Raw genomic sequence first — 21,320 nt, forward strand, 5'->3', positions numbered from 1 at the left:
CAAATATGACCAAATATTGACAATTATTGATTCTAAATAGAATATATGGATATTATACTATTCTTTAAGTTTTTCAGAGTGTCTGAAATTTGTCCTAATAGTATCTGGGGAAAGAATTCCCAAATGCACAACTTTTTGTTTCTTTTTAATTTGTAATTTATCTTGAAATGTGAACAGAGAAATTTTAACTACTGGCTACCTCTCTGTTGGGATTCATTACAGGCAAATTGCTTTACACCCCCTGCGCTTCAAGAGGTACATTCCCAACATCTTAATGCTTTCTAAATCCACATTTCTTTTCAGCCTTCATTTTTTTATGCAGCTTAAGGGATAAACTGAATAAAAACCCTTTCGAGTTTTTCTAAATTGTATCCATAATGGACTATCTGAAATTTAGATGGATGAGTAGTTATGAAAGCTTTTCTAAATTTATTACACCAATGAGCATTCTCTTCCTAAGAATTCACTGTAGTAATACTAATGATGAGGATAATAAGAATAGCAAGTTTGTATTGAGCATACGCTACATACCAGATATTCTTCCAAAGATCAGATGCATACTAAATCCACCCAATCTCTGCAACAGGACAGAAAGTTACTATCACTAGCATTTTAAAGATGATGCCCAGAGGGGAGGAGCATTTTGCCCGACATCCCAAAGGTAGTAAGGAAGTGGAATTGTGATGACACTGAGTATGGTTTGTGCCATGAAGGAGGGATTTCCTACATTTGCTACATTAATAGGGTTATTCTCTAGGAGGAATTCACTTAAGTTTTATAAAGATTGGATAGGGGCACCTGGGTGGCTCAGTCGTTTGAGCGCAGACTTCGGCTCAGGTCATGATCTCGTAGTTCCTGAGTTCAAGACCCGCATCGGGCTCTGTGCTGACAGCTCAGAGCCTGGAGCCTGCTTCGGATTCTGTGTCTCCCTCCCTCTCCCTCCCCCACTTTTGCTCTGCTCTCTCTCTCAAAAATAAAATAAACTTAAAAAAAAAAAAAGATCAGGTAGTGTTAGAACGTTTCTATACCTTCATTAAACAAACATGTTTATTGTAAATTCTCTATGCTTTTATAAGCATAAGGAAGTTGTGTCTCACATTAGCCAAATCATCCTATAGTGTGAATATTCTGCCATTCTAATCAGAGAGGTGACAGTGAGGGGTTTCTTATTCTAATTAAATCGTCTTGTGACTTGTGTCATGTTCTTGAAACTGTGAATGTTGTCTCTCACGTCATTTCTGGAAAAGGGCAAACTTCTTCATTTCTAATCATTCATAAAGTGGTTGATACTTTTATAAAATATAATTTTATGGCAGTAACAAATTGCTATAAAAGTTTCCAAACATTTACTCTCGCTGTCTGCATTCATCTCATGATGGACAGGTAACAATTTTGTGGACTGGCAGTAGGCTCTAGACAAGTTTTAGTAGTACTTCTCTAAGGGCCTTCCTACATCCCAATTTAAAGGGTTTCTCACTTGGATGAAGTCTATGATGTACCCTGAGATACTTATCACATCTCTAAGTCTCCCCACATTCCTTACATTCATAATATTTCACAGCAGTATGAGTTCTCTAATGTGCAGAGCAAAAACTGAATTACGATTAGGTTCTTCCTACATTCCTTAAAGTGTTTCTAACGAGTATGAATTCTCCAATGTTTACCAGACTTTGTGCCAAGAATAAAGATCTTCACACGTTCCTTACATTTGAATGGTTTCACATCAGTATAAATTGATGTTCAATAAGATTGTACAAAATCCTAAAGGCCTTTTCATATTCCTTACATTCAAAGCATTTCTCCCTAGTATGAATTTTCTGATACATCAAGTAAACTGTCCACACAGGTAAAGGTTTTACACATTCGCTGCATTTATAAGTTTTCTCAAGAGTAAGATTCTCCTTGTATTGTTCGTACACATAAAAAATGTGTTCACATCTCTTCAATCATGAAGTTTCATCAGTATCAATTGTCTCATTTAAGTTGCCCGTATAAAGGCTTCCCCACATTCTTTATATTCATAAGGTTTATCATTACTATGAGTTCTCTCATGTTGAACCAGGTTTGAGCCATTAACAAAGGTCCTCCCAAATTCCTCACATTGATAAGGGTTCTCACCAGCATGAAATCTCTGATGAACAGTAAGTTGATAGCCACTACCAAAGGCCTTCCCACATTGCTTACATTCATAGGACTTCTCACCAGTATGGATTCTCTCATGTTTAACAAGGCTTGAAGCCCAACTAAAGGCCTTCCCACATTCCTTACACTTAAAAGGTTTCTCACCAGTATGGATTTTCTGATGTTGCGTGAGGTGATAGCCACGACTGAAGGCCTTCCCACATTCTTTACATTCATAAGGTTTCTCGCCAGTATGGATTCTCTCATGTTGAACAAGACTTGAGCCGCAATTAAAGGTCTTCCCACATTCCTTACATTCATAGGGCTTCTCACCAGTATGAAATATCTGATGTCGAGTAAGTTGATAGCTACTACCAAAGGCCTTCCCACATTCTTTACATTCATAGGACTTCTCACCAGTATGGATTCTCTCATGTTTAACAAGGCTTGAACCCCAACTAAAAGCCTTCCCACATTCCTTACATTCAAAAGGTTTTTCACCAGTATGGATTTTCTGATGTTGAGTGAGGTGATAGCCACGACTGAAGGCCTTCCCACATTCTTTACATCCGTAAGGTTTCTCGCCAGTATGGATTCTCTCATGTTGAATAAGACTTGAGCCGCAATTAAAGGTCTTCCCACATTCCTTACATTCATAGGGTTTCTTGCCAGTATGAAATACCTGATGTCGAGTAAGTTGATAGCCCCAACAAAAAGCCTTTCCACATACTTTACATTCATAAGGCTTCTTGCCAGTATGAATTTTCTGATGCTGAGTAAGTTGATAACCACGACTGAAGGCCTTCCCACATTCTTTACATTTATAAGGTTTCTCACCTGTATGAATTATCTCATGTTTAGCAAGGCTTGAGCCCCAAAAAAAGGCCTTCCCACATTCCTTACATTTGTAAGATTTCACACCAATATGAATTTTCTGATGTTGAGTGAGGTGGTAGCCACGACTGAAAGCCTTCCCACATTCTTTACATTCATAGGGTTTCTCACCAGTATGGATTCTTTCATGTTTAACAAGACTAGATCCCCAACTAAAGGTCTTCCCACATTCCTTACATTCGTAGGGTTTCTCACCAGTATGAAATCTCTGATGCACGGTAAGTTGATAGGCACTAAAAAAGTCCTTCCCACATTCACTACATTCAAAGTGTTTTTCAGTCGTATGAGTTCTCTCATGTTGAACAAGTTTTGACCCATGACTACAAGCCTTCCCACATTCCTTACAAATATAGCGTTTCTCTCTATTATGAATTCTTTGATGTGCACTAAAAGATTTGCTTTTTCTGTAAGTGGGCATTTTTTCATAGCTAATTATCATTTGACTAAAGTATGCCTCTTGATGTCCCTGTAGCCCCTCCAATTTGCTTTTGCACTTAGAATTATTTTTGAAAATGAATGCCTCAAGGCCAAGAGTTTTACTTCTTTCCGTCCTCTCCCATTGGGAAAAATGTATTTCAAAAATGTCTTTTTCTGAAATTTTATTTTTGGTTGCATATGTTGACTCCAAATCTGAAAGAAAACAAGAAAACCACATATTTTATTTCGTTTACCAGAAAAAAATTTAAAAAACCCTCAACAGAAATACAAGGCAAATTAGAAATAATACCCATTAAAAAAAAACGAAAGAAAGAAAGAATACCCATAAAAGAACTGGATTATAAGACTTCCTGAGCTCACTCCTAAGCATCAAGTGTCTACCCTGTTGGAACAACAATCTCAGTTTTGACTTTTCAGCTCTTATGTTCTTAATGTTCTGATCTGACAGTTTTCTGGAGGATTCCTCAAAGATCATTTTAACAAGTTCCTTATCTTCCTGTGTGGATGACCCCTTACACAAAATGCCTTTCCATCCAGCAAGCCCTTATGTGCACAGGGGTGGTTCGGCTGAACTTTTTCACAACTATGGCGGGTTGGCATCATCAACTGGAATCTAGAAAATCAAGCACACCTGAAACTAATATTGTATGTCAGCTACACTTAAAAAAACAAAACACTAAGCTACATAATACTCCACAGGAATTTTTCTGAGGGATTGGTGTTGGGATAAAAGCAGACAAAACTACTAAGTTCCAAGGCTCTACTGGAGGTGAAACGTGTGAAACAAAACCAACTAAAACTGTAATAGAACCTCCACTTAGCTCAAATCCTGATACAATCAGAGAGATAAGCACATCAGTGGTCATGCAGGAAGTTTACGGCAAAGAACAATTTTTCAATCTAATTTTAAACCAGAAATAAACTGAAACTAATGAAAGCTAAGCTCAGCTCTAAGCCTGGGGGGATCTGAGTTATCAGCCCCTCCCCCTAAATAGCTGATTTGAGAAACAGGCAGGGATCTATTCTTTACTGTTCTTCAAAATGTCTGGCACACAATGAAAATTTATGCGGTAGGTGAGGAACAGGGACAGTGTGACCTAAAATCACACCCCCAGCCCCCCCAAAAACACAAAAGAGACAAAGAACAGCTGACGTAGATATTAGAATCAGCAGGCAAGGCCATTGAATTATATTTTACAGATTCTGGAAGAAAAGATAGAGAACAGATGGGAAATTTCAGCAAAGAAACACAAACTCTAAAATTATAAAATGGAAATTCTACAACTAAAAAACCCAAACTGAAGCGCAAAGAGAAAAAGGATGGGGAAAAAAAAAATAGAGTCAGACCTGTGCAACAATATTAAACAATCCAACTTCAGACAACAGCAGTTCCAGAAGGAGCCAAATAAGTACTTGAAAAGATTATTATTGTCATATTCTTAAAATGTATGAAATGTATAAATAAGCAATCTACTTTTTAGCAAACTGCAAGGAGAATAAATACAAAGAAAAGCAACAACTGGGAGCATCATAATCAAACAGTTGAAAACTGAAAATAAAGGAAAAATAATAAAAGGAGGCAAAGGGGGGACATTAAAGTTAGAGAACAACTATAAGAATTGAGGCTGACTTCACATCTGTAACAATGGAAGCTACAAGACAATGGAATGATATCTTTAATGGCTGAAAGAAAGAAAGCTTTCAACCTAAAGTTCTATATAAAGTACAAAGTATTCTTCAAAATGAAGATGAGAGATTTCCAGCCCCAGCCATGAAGAAAAATCTGGTATTAGACTTACTCTCACACTATAAACAGCTCTAAAGCTATAAAACAGTATACTAGATGGGGCGCCTGGGTGGCTCCGTCGGTCAAGCAACTGACTTCGGCTCGGGTCACGATCTCACGGTTCGTGGGTTCAAGCCCCACGTCGGGCTCTGTGCTGACAGCTCGGGGCCTGGAGCCTGCTTCAGATTCCCTGTCTCCCTCTCTCTCTGCCCCTCCCCCTCCTCGTGCTCTGTCTCTCAAAAATAAATAAACGTTTAAAAAAATTAAAAATCAAACAGTGTGCCAGACACAGGGCTGAAAAACTTTTAGAGACAATTCTTAGGAGAACTTTATATTCACCCTTTCTGCCTGGCTGCGTCCTCCAAAATAAGGTACAGGAAAATGAAGTCCAAATATACAGCAGTGGTTTCACTGGGCAAAGGATACTGGTATCTGAGTTCAGGACTGCTAAGGCAGCTGGAATTTGTAGCTCATGGTTTAGCAAGTAAAGGAGCCATGAATCTGTAACTAAATATTAATTTGTGCATCCATACAGTGACTCTCCACAAGGTACTTGGAGTACCAACCCAGACTGAGTGGAAAGAGGCATTCATCTGAGGCCTCACAAAGCCCATATAGTGAAAGACTCATCATCTGGTGCAGTAGTCCTCAAACTTGGTCTCAGAACCCCTTATACTCTTAATTATTGGTGAATTCTTTGCTTGCTCATGCATAAGTGTATTTGCAATACAAAATATACAAGGTTAGTATTTTTATGTAATGGTGATTTTATGACATCTTAGGTGACTTATTAAAGGGTAGAGGAGTACTGTGGGATAGGTCTGTGGGAAGTAATTTTAATGATGTTTAACTGGTCATAGATAAACTGTAGTAACTATTGCTGCTTTACTTAACGATGTTTTATTTCTTTGTATCCATGAACATTTGGGTATAAGAACTGTGTGTACATCCAAAAGGAAGTCACAGAATTTAAACTGACCAATCTAATCTTACAACTACCTTGAGATGGCCAAATATAAACTAAATGCAATGCACTTTTGTATAGCTTAGCATCAATAGATAGTTCAGTAAACTTGAATTTAGTTCAACCAATCTGAACTGCCATGCAAGAGCTTATATTACAATTACTTGGTAAGGAAGGCTTAACAATATTAGTAAATGAAAAGAGATTTAACTACTTTTTAAATGTTAAAAAAAAAAACCAGGGCACCTGGATGCCTCAGTCGGTTAAGCATCCGACTTCCACTCAGGTCATGATCTCACAGTTCGTGAGTTTGAGTTCTGCATCAGGTGAGAATGAGCCCCACTTCTGGCACCGTACTGACAGTGCAGAGCCTGCATGGGATTTTCTCCCTCTCTCTCTCTCCCTCTCTCTCTCTCCCTCTGCCTCACCCATTTGCTCCCCCCACCTCAAAAAAATAAAATAAAAACACTTAAAAATAAATAAATGTTAAAAAAAAATCACTGAGGGCTCAAAAGAGCTTTTGTTTGTGCAAGTTAGATATTCCAATATTTACCATACTAGAAATTAAAACGGAAAAATTAAAGATATTTATTAATTCACTTGAAAATAATGAATCATTCTCTGTCAGTACAATAAATTTATAAAAGTTACATTTTCTAAAACAAAAAAATAAGTATCTTAATTTTTTGTGACTCTCTTTAATATATGGCTTAACAGAAGTCAACTGGATTCTCGTATCTGCTTCTGCATTCACTCTATGGCAATATGCTATTGTGACTGAAGTATACGAAGGAAATCTAGCCTCCCACATATATGCAACTGTTATTCTTTGATACTGTGGGTATGTTACTGTTTGATGCTACAGTAAAACTTGAGAAGGGATAGTTTCATAAAGGTCAGTTGCAAGGTGAAATATGCAAATATACCCATGAACTTTTCATATTAAGTTACCTTAAAATCCACTGCACTTTGAATGATCTTTTATCCGGGCATAATTTTGTAATATTGTGCACTGGTCATGTGAAAAATGGTGGCTCGTGGAGTTATGCAGATCTTCGAAATGTTCACACATCTCATTACATAATATTTAAAAAATCATGTGTTAATGTTACCTTCTATCTCATCAGAAAAATGTTTATGTATTGGGAAGTTGTAAAAGCTCAAAATGGTAGATGTAAGTTTGACACAATTCTAAGTTTTACTTCAAAGTCTGAATTCTATCACTGGCAAAAAATACTGTTACTTGTCTTTCAAGTGGTGGGCTCACTTGTGAGAAAATTTTTCTAACTACCTAAGTCTCAATAATAGTGTAATAGTTCATCTGTTAGTGGTGTCCCATGAAAAGAACAGCCAGTTTAACTCACAATTCAAACACCTGCACAAGTGGTTTTCCTCAAGGCACGCACCACACTTGGGTATACAGCAGAAGAGTTTAATGAATATTTCCCATTTCACCACAAAGGATATTTTTTAAATGCATATTCGAGGGTCAAGAATACAGGCTCATGAGCCAGACTTCCTTGCAGGCTCAATTGCTGCAACCTTCTCCCACCGGCTGTGTGACCCCGGGAAGTCACTTACACTATATGTGTCTCTGTATTCTCATCCATTAAAAGGGGATAAAAACAATACTTGCCTCATGGGGATGTTGTGAAAGTTAATTAAGCTAATGTACTTGCTCTGCTTAGAACACAGCCTGGTTTGGGGAGCCTGGGTGGCTCAGTCGGTCGAGCAGCTGACTCTTGATTTTGGCTCAGGTCATGATCTCAACAGTTTGTGGGGATCGAGCCCCACGTCAGGCTCTGCACTGACAGCATGGAGCCTCCTTGGGATTCTCTCCCTCTCTCTCTGTCCCTCCCGAGCTCTCACATGCACATGTGCTCTCTCTCTCTCAAAATAAATAAACTTAAAAAAGAGAAAACAACACAGCCTGGCGTATGGTTAGCACAGTGTTAAGTGTTAATATTGTCAGAGTTACTATTGTTATTTTGCTAACAGGAAAAGAAGTTTCAGGAGACATTTTTAGGATTGAATTCGGTGTAGAGTTTAACTTTGTAAAATACAAGGTTCACAGATCGCAACTTTCAGCTTCCAACATGTTGAAAGGAATGTGTTCGCTTAGTGTGAAATGAATTGTTTATTCAATCCTCCACCGCATAAAGTGAAGGGGCTCTTTTGAAAGTCGGAGTACATCAGGACCCTGTTTCTAGCTGCACTCTCTGCATGTGGGTCAAAAACTAACAAAGAGCAGTGCTTCTTTGATGTGTATAAAAATCACTCAGGGATCTTGTGTAAACGTAGACCCTGTTCTGCATGTCTGGGATAGGACCTGGCAACTGTATTTCTTTTTTTAATACTTCATGCATTAATTCATTCACTTATATATGTAAGTGATGAATCACTAAATTCTATTCCTGAAACCACTATGACACTATAAGTTAACTAACTAGAATTTAAATATTAATTTGGGGGAAAAAAAAAAGACAAGCTGGTAGAAGCAGCTGATGTTAGGTATGTGTGTAATATTTAACAATAAAAAACCTAACCCCGGGGCACCTGGGTAGCTCAGTTGGTTGAGCATCCAACTCTTGATTTCCCTTCAGTGAGATCAAGCCCCACGTCTCAAACCCCTACTTGAGATTCTCCCTCTCCCCTCCCTCTCTTTGCCCTTCCCCCGCTTGCTCACATACTCTCCTTCAAAAATAAATAAATGAACTTAAAAAAAAAAAAAAAAGCTAAAACCCCAGTAAACCAAATAAAGGCTTCTAATCACTCAGAAAACAATCCACATTCCTCCCCCAAACCAACAAAACCGCCGACCGTCTGGGCCCTGCCTATCTCCTTCACTAACTTCTTGGTATCCTCTCCTTCACTAACTCTGTTCTGGTCTTCCTATGGTTCCTCAAACATTAACAATCACATTCTGAGGAGCAAGCACACAGATAATCGTTAGACACGTTCAAGTTAAACACAGCATGAAACAATGGTTACGAACTGAATGCCCCATAATGCAAATCCCGCTCCTTGTAAAGAAGAGAGGCCACTACAGGAAAAGCCAGAGGAAGGTGTGAAGGTATGGGACGATCAAGGAGCTTGCTGAACCCATTTCTAGTCCAACAAATATTAAGTTGTCCCTCTGAGAACAGGGAGAAGAAATTGACCTGGTTTCTTCAAAGACAGCCCTATAATTCCCACAGGGAAAGCCAATGCTGCAGAGAAGATTCTCAAGTATTTCAGGCAGATGACCTTACCCAATGAGACCAAGTTACTATAGTTCTCCAACATCACATCCACGTACAAGTCCCTCTGAGCAGGGTCCAGGCACTCCCACTCCTCCTGAGAGAAGTCGATGGCCACATCCCTGAAAGTCACCAAGCCCTAAAACCAAAAACCCATACATTACTTGGGGAATTAAAGAAATTTAAGAACTTAAGAAAATATTTCTAAGAGGGGGAAAAAGGATTACGAAGGATAAACCGCAAGAAGAGGAAAATGTAACAATCAAGTAGGCTGGAGGCCTGTGATACATATAGGTAGAGAAAAGTAAAGAAATTAGTACAACTAAAGCAGAGTGTTACACATTCTAGAAGAATCCTGTTACAGCAGGAAAAATTTCTTGGATGTTGTGAGATAGGTAACTAAGCTACCTAGACTTGTCTGGTAATATATAAAATAATCCCAGTTTCTCTTCTATTAAATAAAAGTGGTGTTGGGGGGGAGGTTGTTTATGAGTATGTAAACATACATACAACCTGCTATGTGCCTGCCTCGTAAATTCTTTATAAACGTAAACTGCTACACCATCTTTTCCCTTTCAGGCTTTAAGGAACAGAAAACACAAATAAGAAAATTTTTTTCCCAAATGCACTATAAAATCTCTATTTCAGAAAAATGACTTCCATTAAATTACAGATTATCATTAAGCCTCAAGTAAACCATTCCATTAGATTACAATGTAAGCATTTTTTTCTTACACATCTTACAAATACAGGTTTTTATTAGCTGCATTCAGTTCATCATATAGGTATATGAAATTAATATCTCCATTATATTTATACATTTAGGTTGAACAAAACTTCTAAAGACTTTCTTAATTCTAGAAATCTACTATCATCCAGTATTTAGAAATCTCAGTCACCTTCTTCCTTGTTACCATCAACCACACCTCACCTGACACCCTCCTCATTCCCAAGCAGGAGACTGCCAATAGAGCACATCATATATGACACAGGTGTCACCAAGATCTGTGCATCGTGGTCAATAACCAAATGGACTCTGACACTGGTGTTCATTGATTGGGGAACCACACTTTCCCTGGAAAGACCCACTCACAAGCCCCTGCATCCAAAAAGCCTTGCAAAGCCTCACAGAGACTGAGGCTGAGCCCAAGAATCTTATCTCTCTGGGAGACTCAGGTCCATGAAGAAGTTCCAAGTTTGCCTGTATGACCAAATGGGACCCTCATCACTGACTCATCACACCACAGACCTGAGATGGGAATAAGGAATTCTGATAAGGGAAATGGCGCAGCCCTAGTGGACCAAAGACAGAAGTGATAACGAAGGGCACCACCCAAGACAGCCTACCATGGATATGTCCTAGGTAAACACCAAAGCTCTTCCAGAGAAGGCACAAGCAACTGAAATTGTTCTCTTGGGTGACCATCCAGCTGTCTAAGGGCATTGTATCCTGACTGGCTTCTTTCCTAGATGCCAGCCAATCAGCACCTTAACCTGAAAAAGGAATAACTGTTGTTTTCAAAATGTCTACAGTCTTCATTCTCCCGTTTTTCCTTCCCTTGTAAATAAATCATTGGTGTTTTAATAGATGATAGCAGTCTACTGCTGGTTTTCCTTGTATATAAGTAAAAGTGTGCTGTTAACTACATTTCTTCAAGTTATTCTTTGACAGAAGCTCAAGTATTTCCCTCAAAAGATTGCATCCCTTCGCTGCTCTTGATAGAAGACCGAGCACACAGATGCTGAATGTGTTCAATGACCATGACGACACTGAATGGAAAGGCACATATGAAGGACACTGGGCTACTTGGCCCTATCCTTTACTGGAATAGGGGGAACTGAGAGGCAGGTTCAGGAGCGGGGTTCTGTTATGCAGAAAGCATTCAGATAATTAAGGAAAAGATTCATATGACCTAAAAATCACAGTATTTCAAGGAGAGAGAAATAACCAACTTACATCAGTCATGGTTCTAGAATTGCAAGAACTAATTAATAATCCATGGGGTTCCTCTATTGGTGAAGCACAGAATCCAGAAAAGTCAGAGCTGGGGAGGGGAAAAAAAAAGCTTTAGACCAGATGTGAAGTGATCCCATCTTGACTTAAGCTAATATAAACTTCTACCTCTGCCATTCCTCCTCCTACCCCCCACACTCCCACACCATCTTTGAAATCTAAACTCTCCCCTCAAACCCAAAGGTCCTTCAGTAGGAAGGTTTCTGGCAGTGCCTGATACTGGGGATGCTGATATGAGACTGAGGCTGGACCACCGGTCCTTCCCAGACCAGATCTCCCTCCCACCATTCTGCCTCTCCGAGCTGAGAAAGAGGAACACAGTCCAAGTGAGAACATCTTTCATGGGCTCGGGGCTCAAGAAGGTTGGTCAAGACACAGGGGTGGACAGGATGTACAACTGCCTGAACCCAAAAAGCTGACCTCTTAACGCGTTCAGAACATACACGCAACAGAATACGAGAAACTAAGCTAAGTCGGGGAAAATAATCAAAATATACTGTCAATAGAAAATACAGCTTGCAGGATGTATAGTATGATTATATTTATAAATCGTATGTGTATAACAATATAGAAAAGACTGACAATCACATGTCCACAGATGAAAAAAGTGTTTAGGAAAAAAAAGTGTTTAGAAAGTTATACATCTATATACAATAAGGGTTTTCTTTTTATTGTGGTCATAATGTTCTTTTTGTTTAAGTATTCTGCATAACTGTTGTAGCCATGGCCATGCATTATACTAACCATATAATTTCTACATACACTCCCGTTTTGCCTAGAAAAAAAGTGGCTGAAATTCCCCCAAGAAATGTCATGGATATATTGATGAGATCTCAATCCTGCTTCTCTTCATGTCTTCTGACACATGGGTTGATTTTATATCTGAACTTGTCTTTTTAGACAGGATACTTTCCTGATAATTGCTGAACTGATCCTACTGGTCTCACGTAGCAACTAACATTCGTAGGATACAAACTACAGGGTATCCAACACGCAGGACAAATTCTATTTGCCTCTGCAAAACCAGTCGTGACCCAACAGTATTGCCGGTAATTACCTTCCTATGAGTTTCCAAGACAGGTCACCTGAGTTGTTTCTTGGCCTTTGTTGCTGGCAGCCTTAACTTCATTCCGATGTAAATTTAGTCTTCCTTGTCTTAAAGGCAACAACCATGTCTTTCAGTTACTGTATCACTACCCAAGTCCTATCTCAGGGTCTTAGATTTGGGACAAATTTTAACCCAAAATTCCCTTATGGAAACGTGTCCTTAAATAGCTAGAGACGTACAGATGTATACACAAGAATATTCAACCAAAAATCATTTATGAGATAACCAAGAATTAGAAACTACCTAACAGTAAGCAAAAGGTTTGCTCAACTGTGGCCTGCTGTGCCCTCATTAGTTTGGTGGTATTAGACCATATTAATTGAAGACACACATAATTCCTTGGTGATACAGGCAGGTTTGTAAAGGATACACAATGTGGGAAGTCTATCTGAAATTAAGATAAAGGCTCTGGTGTCGACTTTCAGGATGTGAATCTGGGCTCAACAGTGACCAATTTCTCAACACTTCTATTTCCTCGTCAATAAAAGAATAAGAGAAGGATAGGAACACTGTCTACTACAGAGGGCTGCACTGAAGATTAAGTAAGAAAATCCACATATAATACTGGTGTACGATAGGGGCATCTGGCTGGTTCATCCGGAGGAGCATAAGGCTCTTGATTTCAGGGTCGTGAGTCTGAGCCCCATGTGGAGTGCAGAGATTTCTTAAATTACAAAAAAAAAAAAAAATACTGGGGTGCCTAGGTGGCTCAGGTAATAAATACAGCGTCCGACTTCAGCTCAGGTCATGATCTCACAGTCCATGAGTTTGAGCCCCACCTCAGAGCCTGAAGGCTGCTTCACATTCTGTGTCTCCTTCTTTCTCTGTCCCTCCCCCACTCGAGCTCTGTCTCTATCTCAAAAATAAATAAATGTTAAAAAAAGAAACAAAACAAAAAAAAACCTAGTGTACGATAATTACTTAACCTAAGTTTTAGCCATTATTATTGAAAATGGAGATTACTGTCCCTTATTCTGTTATAATAAGAAAAGTTAATGACCCTTTCCGTATTTTCATAATAAAATCCATGCTTCTCAGGTGTGTTTTCTTACAAAGTTAACTAAAGTTTCACAGTCCAGCCTTAAGCCCACTATTCTTCCTAAATAACAACATAAGCACAACAGGTTCTCAGAAAGACACAGAGGAGATATCCCCCACTCCCAGAAGCTGCAGATAGAGACAGGACTCAACATCATAAAGCTGGCTCAGAAAATACAACCCAATTAGATGTCAAGAGGAGAACATTAACCAGAGGTGTGATCTTGTTCTGTGCAAATTGGTGGTTTATTAAATGTCCATAACTATAACCTTCTTATTCTACCTTCTGTTATTAATATCTGTCCTTGGAAATATTATTTGTAAAATAGGTTTTTATAAGACAGAACAGACACTGCAAATTATCACTATTTTCTGTGGAAATAACCTTTAAAATAATCTAATTCTGAAAGTCTGTCTTTGAGGCTCTTGTAATTAACTTTTAAATGGTGTTTACATTCCCAAAAGCTGTGAATACTTCAGGTTTTTAAATAAAGAAGAAATCACTAACACTTCTCTCTTCTTCCTGCACATTCAAGAGTAAAACAAAACCCACACGTGGGTTGGACTTCTCCATCAAAATAAAAGCTAGAGAGTCTTCAATTCAGTTGTATCACCAATTACTGTTATCTTATTCAGCAGAAACAAAACCAGACACATAGGCTCACAGGAAAAAAAATTTTTAAACAGAAATGCACCAAAATATTAAGAATGATTAACTCTAGGGGTGCCTGGGTGGCTCAGTCAGTTAAGCGTCTGACATCGGCTAGGGCATGATCTTACGGTTTGTGAGTTTGAGCCCCACGTCAGGCTCTGTGCTGACAGCTCAGAGCCTGGAGCCTGCTTCGGATTCTGTGTCTCCCTCTCTCTCTCTCTCTCTCTGTCCTTTCCTTGATTACGCTCTGTCTCTCTCTCAAAAATAAATAAAACGTTAAAAAAATTTTTTTAAAGAATGATTACCTCCAGAGGATGTAATTCTAACTTCCTTCTCTATGTTCCCTGGATTGTTGAATTTTTTTTGCAACAAACCTGCATTAATTCCATGACCAGAAATATAAAGATATTTCCAAATGTAAAAAACTGAATGATAGGGAAGGGGCATATTTCAGTCATTAAGAAAACTGCAAAAAACAGAGCCAACCCTGAAGACCAGTGGGCCGGAAACAAAGTACACTGACCAGCTGTTGAACGTGCTGGAGCTGGAGCTGACCCCTACACTGAGACACGTTCACTATCAAGGTTCCCCTGAAACCAACACACCAGTTACGTTAAGTCACCTTCAAAGTCTGAGGAAGGAAATATACGCACATAAATAGAATAATATTTGGTACAGAACAGATGCTCAACAAGTGTGGCTACACCCCTCCACCTGTTCACTGCGGTCAATTAAAACATTTTGGAGACAATCCTTGAAAAATGTCTTTCAGGGGCGCCTGGGTGGCTCAGTTGGTTAAGCATCCGACTTCAGCTCAGGTCCTGATCTCGCAGTTTGTGGGTTCGAGCCCCGTGTAGGGCTCTGTGCTGTCGGCTCAGAGCCTGCAGTCTGCTTCGGAATCAGTGTCTCCCTCTCTCTCTGCCCCTCCCCCACTCGTGCTCTGTGTCTCAAAAATAAAATAAACATTAAAAAAATTTTTTGAGAATAATGTCTCCCATAACTCTTACTGAATGGGATTCATATAGAACTCACAATATTCTTGTGGACTTTTGTTTATAACTATTACTTAATATTTTATTACTTACATTTTCCTTCTGATTCTTTATAAACATAATTTTTATCAAGTACACATTATTCCATTACAGGAGACAACTGCAATTTACTTCACTGTTTCCATATCACTGGACACTAATCTTGTAAAATCTCCTTCCCAGCTATTAAATCCTAATCCCGGACCAATGGAGCTGGATCTTTTTTGGGTCACGTACATTCGACAATCTCATGAAATTATAGACATTTTTGCCCACTAAAAGAAGAAATTTACAAATATTTATAAAAATTCGGTCTCAAATCCAAGAGATTTGTGATCATCTGGCAATTATAAATGGGACAAAACCTCAGGTTAAGATTTCCTCTACTAGATCATTTGAGCATCTGGTCACTTTTTCAAACTTGAATAGCTGGCTATTAATTGAGAGTAAGGTCAATAAGGGGCGACTAAGAAGAGAGATGCATGAGCAGGGTAGGTCATTCATCAGGAGGAAAACCCAGGATAGTCACTACTAGTAATATTTCAGGCCAAGAAAGCAAATATTCTCATGATCTAAAAACGAAAGTAACTGTGTGAATAAGAAAGAAACACAAACTCACCCTGATCCTTGACTTCAAAATATGCAACAATTCTTCCCTCCTCCTCAGGATCCTTCTTAGAAACCCGGCAGCAGTGGGAGTGGGGGTGGGGGTGGGGGTGCGGGAGGGGGACACCGAAAGACTCATGAGACACCAGCATTTCTTGGAGCACAGACCTAACTAAAACAAAAAAAAAAAACAAAAAAGGAAAACCGAAACACCGCCTAGAGCCGTATTCACCTTCAGCCACACAAAACCCAACGGAATTGAAAGGAAGGAAGGTTGCAACCTGTCTCTGAGTTGACAGCAACTGCTGGGCACGAAGGTCTGGCTGCTCTGAAACATGTAGCTGGCTCCCAAGGAGCTCCGAGACGCGCGCCCCTTCTACGAACCTTACCTCTGGGGCCTCCCCCATCACGTCTTCCTAGAAGCATGTCACGAGGCCACTTCCGGATGTACGATTCCCATCCCAAGACTAGCCCTATGCCTTCTTGGCGTGAAACGTTCCCTCTAGGGCTTAGGGTAGGACCCCTTTTCTTGCGGGCATTTAACTTTGGCAGGCCCAAAGAAAGTCTAGAGGGAACCCAGAGCACACAGCCAAAGCAAAACCACAAGGCCACGCACCCCATCCACCCGGGCACACATTCCCAATCGCATATACACCATCACGGAGGCACACCCCGGCCCTGCCACGCACCATCCTGCTCAGCCGCTAGCGCACACCCAGGCTGGAGGCTCCGAACGCGACACACCCGGTCCGCTAACCGGGCCTCCTCACCTCGGGCGCTTCCCGAAGTCACCCCCACACTGGCTGCGGCTTCTGACCCGGCGCTGACTACTTCCCCCGACGCGAGCAACTCACTGCGCGGAGCCCGAGAACCTTCAGGACACCGGAAACGGACCCACAGGCTTATGGGAAATAAGAGACGGCAAGTCCCCGGAGGGCGAGAACCGGGCCATCCAAAGAGCTCTCCGCGGGCAGCCCCACCCCGCCCGGAAGAAGACCTGTGCCCGGAGACTTTTGGGAAATGTAGTCCACGGCGGGCAAATCCTCAGAAGCTGGGACCCAGGACCCTTAGAATGCTCCCAGCATGCAACTCGGCTACGCCTAGCAAAGGCGCTTTTTCCAAAGTCAACCCGAACTTCTAGTTTTTGCTGCAGCGAGTAGGTCCCGGCTAGGCGAACGTCACATCTCAATAATCTTCGATGTGACTGAGGGAGAATTAAATGGTTTTCAAGGAAGGCTGAGGAATGCATTCTGAGAGTGTTAGAGATTGGAAGGGGAGCGTCGGCGGAGAGGGGCGTGGGGGGATATGACCAGGGACTTAGGCTTCAATGGGCGGCAACATCGCAAGTAAGGTCCATGGGAATAACCCTGAGCGAGGCCACGGGCTTACCTGGTTTACGAGGGACTCGAGTAGGGTCTGGCGGGTTGAACAGATGGACACGTGTGGCTCTGAGTTTGTGGGTCCAATTCGGTGACTAGGACCTCGTGTGGAGTTGTTTATATTCATGGGATAGTTTCTGCTGGTGTGAATCCTTGTTTCCTTACGTGTAAGGTGGTTTCTGTTAGAGATTATATATTTTTTCAAGAGAAAAGCAACAATACGTGGTCGTGAATTGATACTGTGATCATGTGCAAAGGTCCCTGTAGGACTGAGAGATGAGATCTGGGACATTGTGTGTTAATGTCAGTAACCGAGGACAATTTAGTATTTGTGAGGTTTTTTTTAATAGGCTTTTCGTTTGCATACTATGGTGATTATGAAAGTGGATCACTGTCCAGCTGAGATCGAAAAACAGTGCAGTGTTGTGTGGCTTAGTATGTGTTAGTTTGATGATCTGACTGCCAATCACTATATGTACCTGGAAAATTGTAACTGTTAGGATAGTGAGTTTCATTATTTCCACAGTTTCATTATCTATAAGAGTGGTACAATTACATCTTCTTGGAGCATCAAATTTAAGATGCAGAAAAATATTTACAATTTATCCGCCAAATAATTTAGATATTTTATAATGAATCAATGATGCTTTATGGGAAAGAATGCAAATTGGCATAATGTTTTAAAAGCAAGAAGAAATCAAAGTCATATCCGGTCATAGAGTGGCTGCTGTAGGTTTCCATTCTTCTGTGATGTTAAGGGTACTTAACCAGATAACTTTGAAAGCCCTAGACTAAGGAAATAATTTCCTGATTGTGAACGCAGGTAGATTAGAACAGAGCCCAGAATTAGGGAATCAGATGTACTAGTTTATAGGTCATGCAAGGCAAGGAACCTGTTTGAGACTACATAATTAGTGCATCAGAACACTACTTGTCTTATTTCAAAAAGTGGTAATTACATTTTGTTATATCCTGAGTATACAAAAACCACTTCCTAAACAGTGCCTGATTCCTCTCTGTTGCAGTTGGCAATTTTGAACCTAAATATTTGTATTTCTTTGACATTTCTGACACTTTTCCTTCAGATATCAAATAGTAGATAGAAACAAAGATAAAGAGCTAATGGTTATACTGTTAGGGAAGAAGATAAAATTCCTTTTCTAACACAATTTCAGAAGAAACTCCTCAATATTCCTGGGGAGAAAAATGTTTGTTTGTTTGACCTTTTTTGTTGTTGTTGTTTCTCTTCCAAAAGTCTGTCTTTTGCTTCCCCCTAAGTGCCTTAATCACAGCCACAAATTCTTAAAATGCTTTCCCTGTCATCAAACACAGTAGCATTGCTCTCATTAATATTGCAAGTAACAAATCTAGAAATGAAACACACCCATCAAAAGTAGGGTGAACAATTAGGTCTCGAGTACCTTTACATCGGAATAGTACATAGCAGTGAAAGTTACTGAATCTATCATAACATGAGCATTGAGCCACAGAAATATACCTGCAGGATGTTTCATTCATAAAATTTTAAAAAGGAAGCAAAACAATGATATTTTGTGCTTAAGTGGAAGATAATGGAAAACAAGGGCATGGTGAATAAAATTCAGGAATGTGGTAAGTTCAGAGAGGAGGAAAGATGAAAAGGTAGTTTTTAAAGGGATTCAAAGCTATTTCATGGCCCCATGGGCTGCTCTGAAAAGCCATCTTTGCATTGTTCGGGTAACCCGCTCTCCCACCTCGGGCGCATGCCTGCTCCCTGATGGTCCTCCAACTCTCGCTTGCTTTTGAATCTGCTGCATGGGGCCACTGGCATGCCCCATCATTTCAGGCACGGCCGTGGACCCCAGCTCCGATATCACCACCAAGGACTTACAGAATAAGAAGGAAGTTGTGAGGAGGTGGAGAAGGGAAGAGCTGCACCTGCTGATGGGAACACTAATGAGGAAAATCAGGAGCAGGAGGCCGACAATGAGGTAGATGAGGAAGACAAAGAAGGGGAGGAGGGAAAGGAGGTGGAGGGCCGAGGTGAGGAAAGAGGATGGAGAGGAAGATGATGAGGCCGAGGCAGCTACGGACACACGGGCAGCGGAAGATGGTGAGGTTGCTGATGTCGACACCAAGAAGCGGAAGATCGATGACGATGACTAGACAGTGAAAAAGGGAAAGTTAAACTTGATAAACAACGACAAAAAATGCCACCAGGACCTCTTCAGCCCCCACGTCCAGTCTCAAAATGTAAAGAGGGTCATCTTTGGAGAGTCCCATCGTGGGGAGCGCCACCCCCAGATGACCTCTTGCTCTGCCACACCCCCCCCAGAACCACAGCGGGAATCTGCAACAAGGGAGGAGAAAAGAATCAAAACTTAGCAGCGCCTGAGAGGCTCAGTGCGTCCAGCCTCCCGCTCTTGATTTGGGTTCAGGTCATGATCTTACACTTGGTGAGATGCTTCCCTGCGCCTGCTTGGTAGTCTCTCTCTCTCTCTCTCTCTCTCTCTCTCTGCCCCTCCCCCATGCAGACTCTCTCTCTCTCTCTCTCAAAATAAATAAACTTTAAAAATGTTAATGAAAAAGGGCCAAGATAAAATTTCTTTTTCCCCCTTTTTTGTCTATGAAGTTGCTGTTTATTTATTGTTTGTCCTGTTTGAAGTGTGTGTGTGTGAAACAGTGTTTTCCAACAATAAACTGGAATTTTATTTTGCTGAGTTGTTCTTACAAGAAAACAAAGCACAATTATTTTATGTATTGTATTTCTTAAACTGGATTCTATTACAAAATTGTATACTGTTATTTTGATGTATTCCTCATTAGTTATAAATATTTGTTTATTCGTGATGAAATCTTAAAACTTTTTTGGTATAGGAATTGAATGCAACTGTGTGTGTTGGGAGGGGGATATGTACACCCGATTTTTAACATGTTCTACACAAGGGGACTGTGGGAACTTGTGAAGGTATGTACAGAATAGAAACTAATAGATAACCGGTGTAAAAAGAAATTCCAGTTAAAAGTGTAAAAGGCATACCTACACCACTGTTATTTACATATGTGTGTTAAAAGATAGCTAAAAAATAATAATTATTATCACAAGGTAGTAGGCTTTCAGGTGTTTTTCACCTTATATTTTATGGCCTTCATTTGTTGACTTAAAATCTATTTTGTCTGGGGCGCCTGGGTGGCTCACTTGGTTGAACATCTGACTTGGGCTCAGGTCATGATCTCACGGTTTGTGAGTTCGAGCCCCGCGTTGGGCTCTGTGCTGACAGCTCAGAGCCTGGAGCCTGCTTCAGATTCTGTGTCTCCCTCTCGCTCTGCCTCTCCCCCGCTTGTGCTCTCTCTGTCTCCCCAAAATAAATAAACACTTAAAAAATGTTTTAAATAGCTATCTGTATTAAACTAACAACTGCCTAATTTCACTTGCAAAGAAATACTCAACACTTTCACCTTTCTCCCCTCACCTTGTTATTGATGTCATACATTGTGTCTTTTTATATTGTGCATCCATTAACATATTTTAATAGTTGCAGCTTTTTTATACTTCTTTTAACTTCTAAACCATACAGTGATTTCTGCACCACCATCACAGTTTTATAGTATGCTGTATTTGTCTGTGAACTTACCAGTGATCTTTATACTTTCATACGCTTTTTTAAAGTTTTATTTATTAAGCAATCTCTACACCCAATGTGGGGCTCGAACTCAGGACCCTGAAATCAAGAGTTGCAAGTTCTTCCAACTGAGCCAGCCAGGCACCCCTCATATGCTTTTTTTTTTTTTTAAGTAATCTATGCCCAACGTGGGGCTTGAACTCATGATGTAGAGATCGAGAGTTGCATGCTCCACCAGCTGAGCCAAACCAGGAACCCCTCGTATGCTTTTATGTTACTATTTAGCATCCTTTCATTTCAACTTGAAGGACTCTCTTCAGCATTCCTTGTAAGGCAGGTCTAGTGGTGATAAACTCCCTCAGCTTTTGCTTTTCTGGGAAAGTCTCTGCATCTCCTTCATTTGTGAAGGATGGTTTTGCCAGATATATAAGTTCTTGGTTGGCATTTT

General features: G+C 40.3%; 1 protein-coding gene across 13 annotated transcripts; it reads right to left on the reverse strand.

Moving 5' to 3' along the window:
* Window positions 1-1,849: 1,849 nt before the first annotated feature.
* Window positions 1,850-16,866, reverse strand: ZNF283 (zinc finger protein 283). Of its 13 annotated transcripts, XM_042968364.1 has the most exons (7): window positions 16,662-16,866; window positions 15,905-15,956; window positions 12,514-12,611; window positions 11,400-11,487; window positions 10,790-10,936; window positions 9,455-9,581; window positions 1,850-3,645 (listed from the first exon to the last, which is right to left on the reverse strand). In XM_042968364.1, exons 5-7 carry the CDS (start codon window positions 10,790-10,792, stop codon window positions 1,979-1,981), a joined length of 1,797 nt encoding a protein of 598 aa, XP_042824298.1. In that variant the 5' UTR covers window positions 10,793-10,936; window positions 11,400-11,487; window positions 12,514-12,611; window positions 15,905-15,956; window positions 16,662-16,866; the 3' UTR covers window positions 1,850-1,978. The 13 variants fall into 13 exon arrangements, with proteins under 13 accessions (XP_042824298.1, XP_042824289.1, XP_042824292.1 ...); XM_042968355.1 differs by lacking the exon at window positions 10,790-10,936 and having other exon boundaries at window positions 16,746-16,866; XM_042968358.1 differs by lacking the exon at window positions 10,790-10,936 and having other exon boundaries at window positions 15,905-15,959; window positions 16,746-16,866.
* Between the last annotated feature and the right edge of the window lie 4,454 nt (window positions 16,867-21,320).

This window comes from Panthera tigris, chromosome E2 (assembly GCF_018350195.1).
Source record: "Panthera tigris isolate Pti1 chromosome E2, P.tigris_Pti1_mat1.1, whole genome shotgun sequence".
Classification (NCBI taxonomy): domain Eukaryota; kingdom Metazoa; phylum Chordata; class Mammalia; order Carnivora; family Felidae; genus Panthera; species Panthera tigris.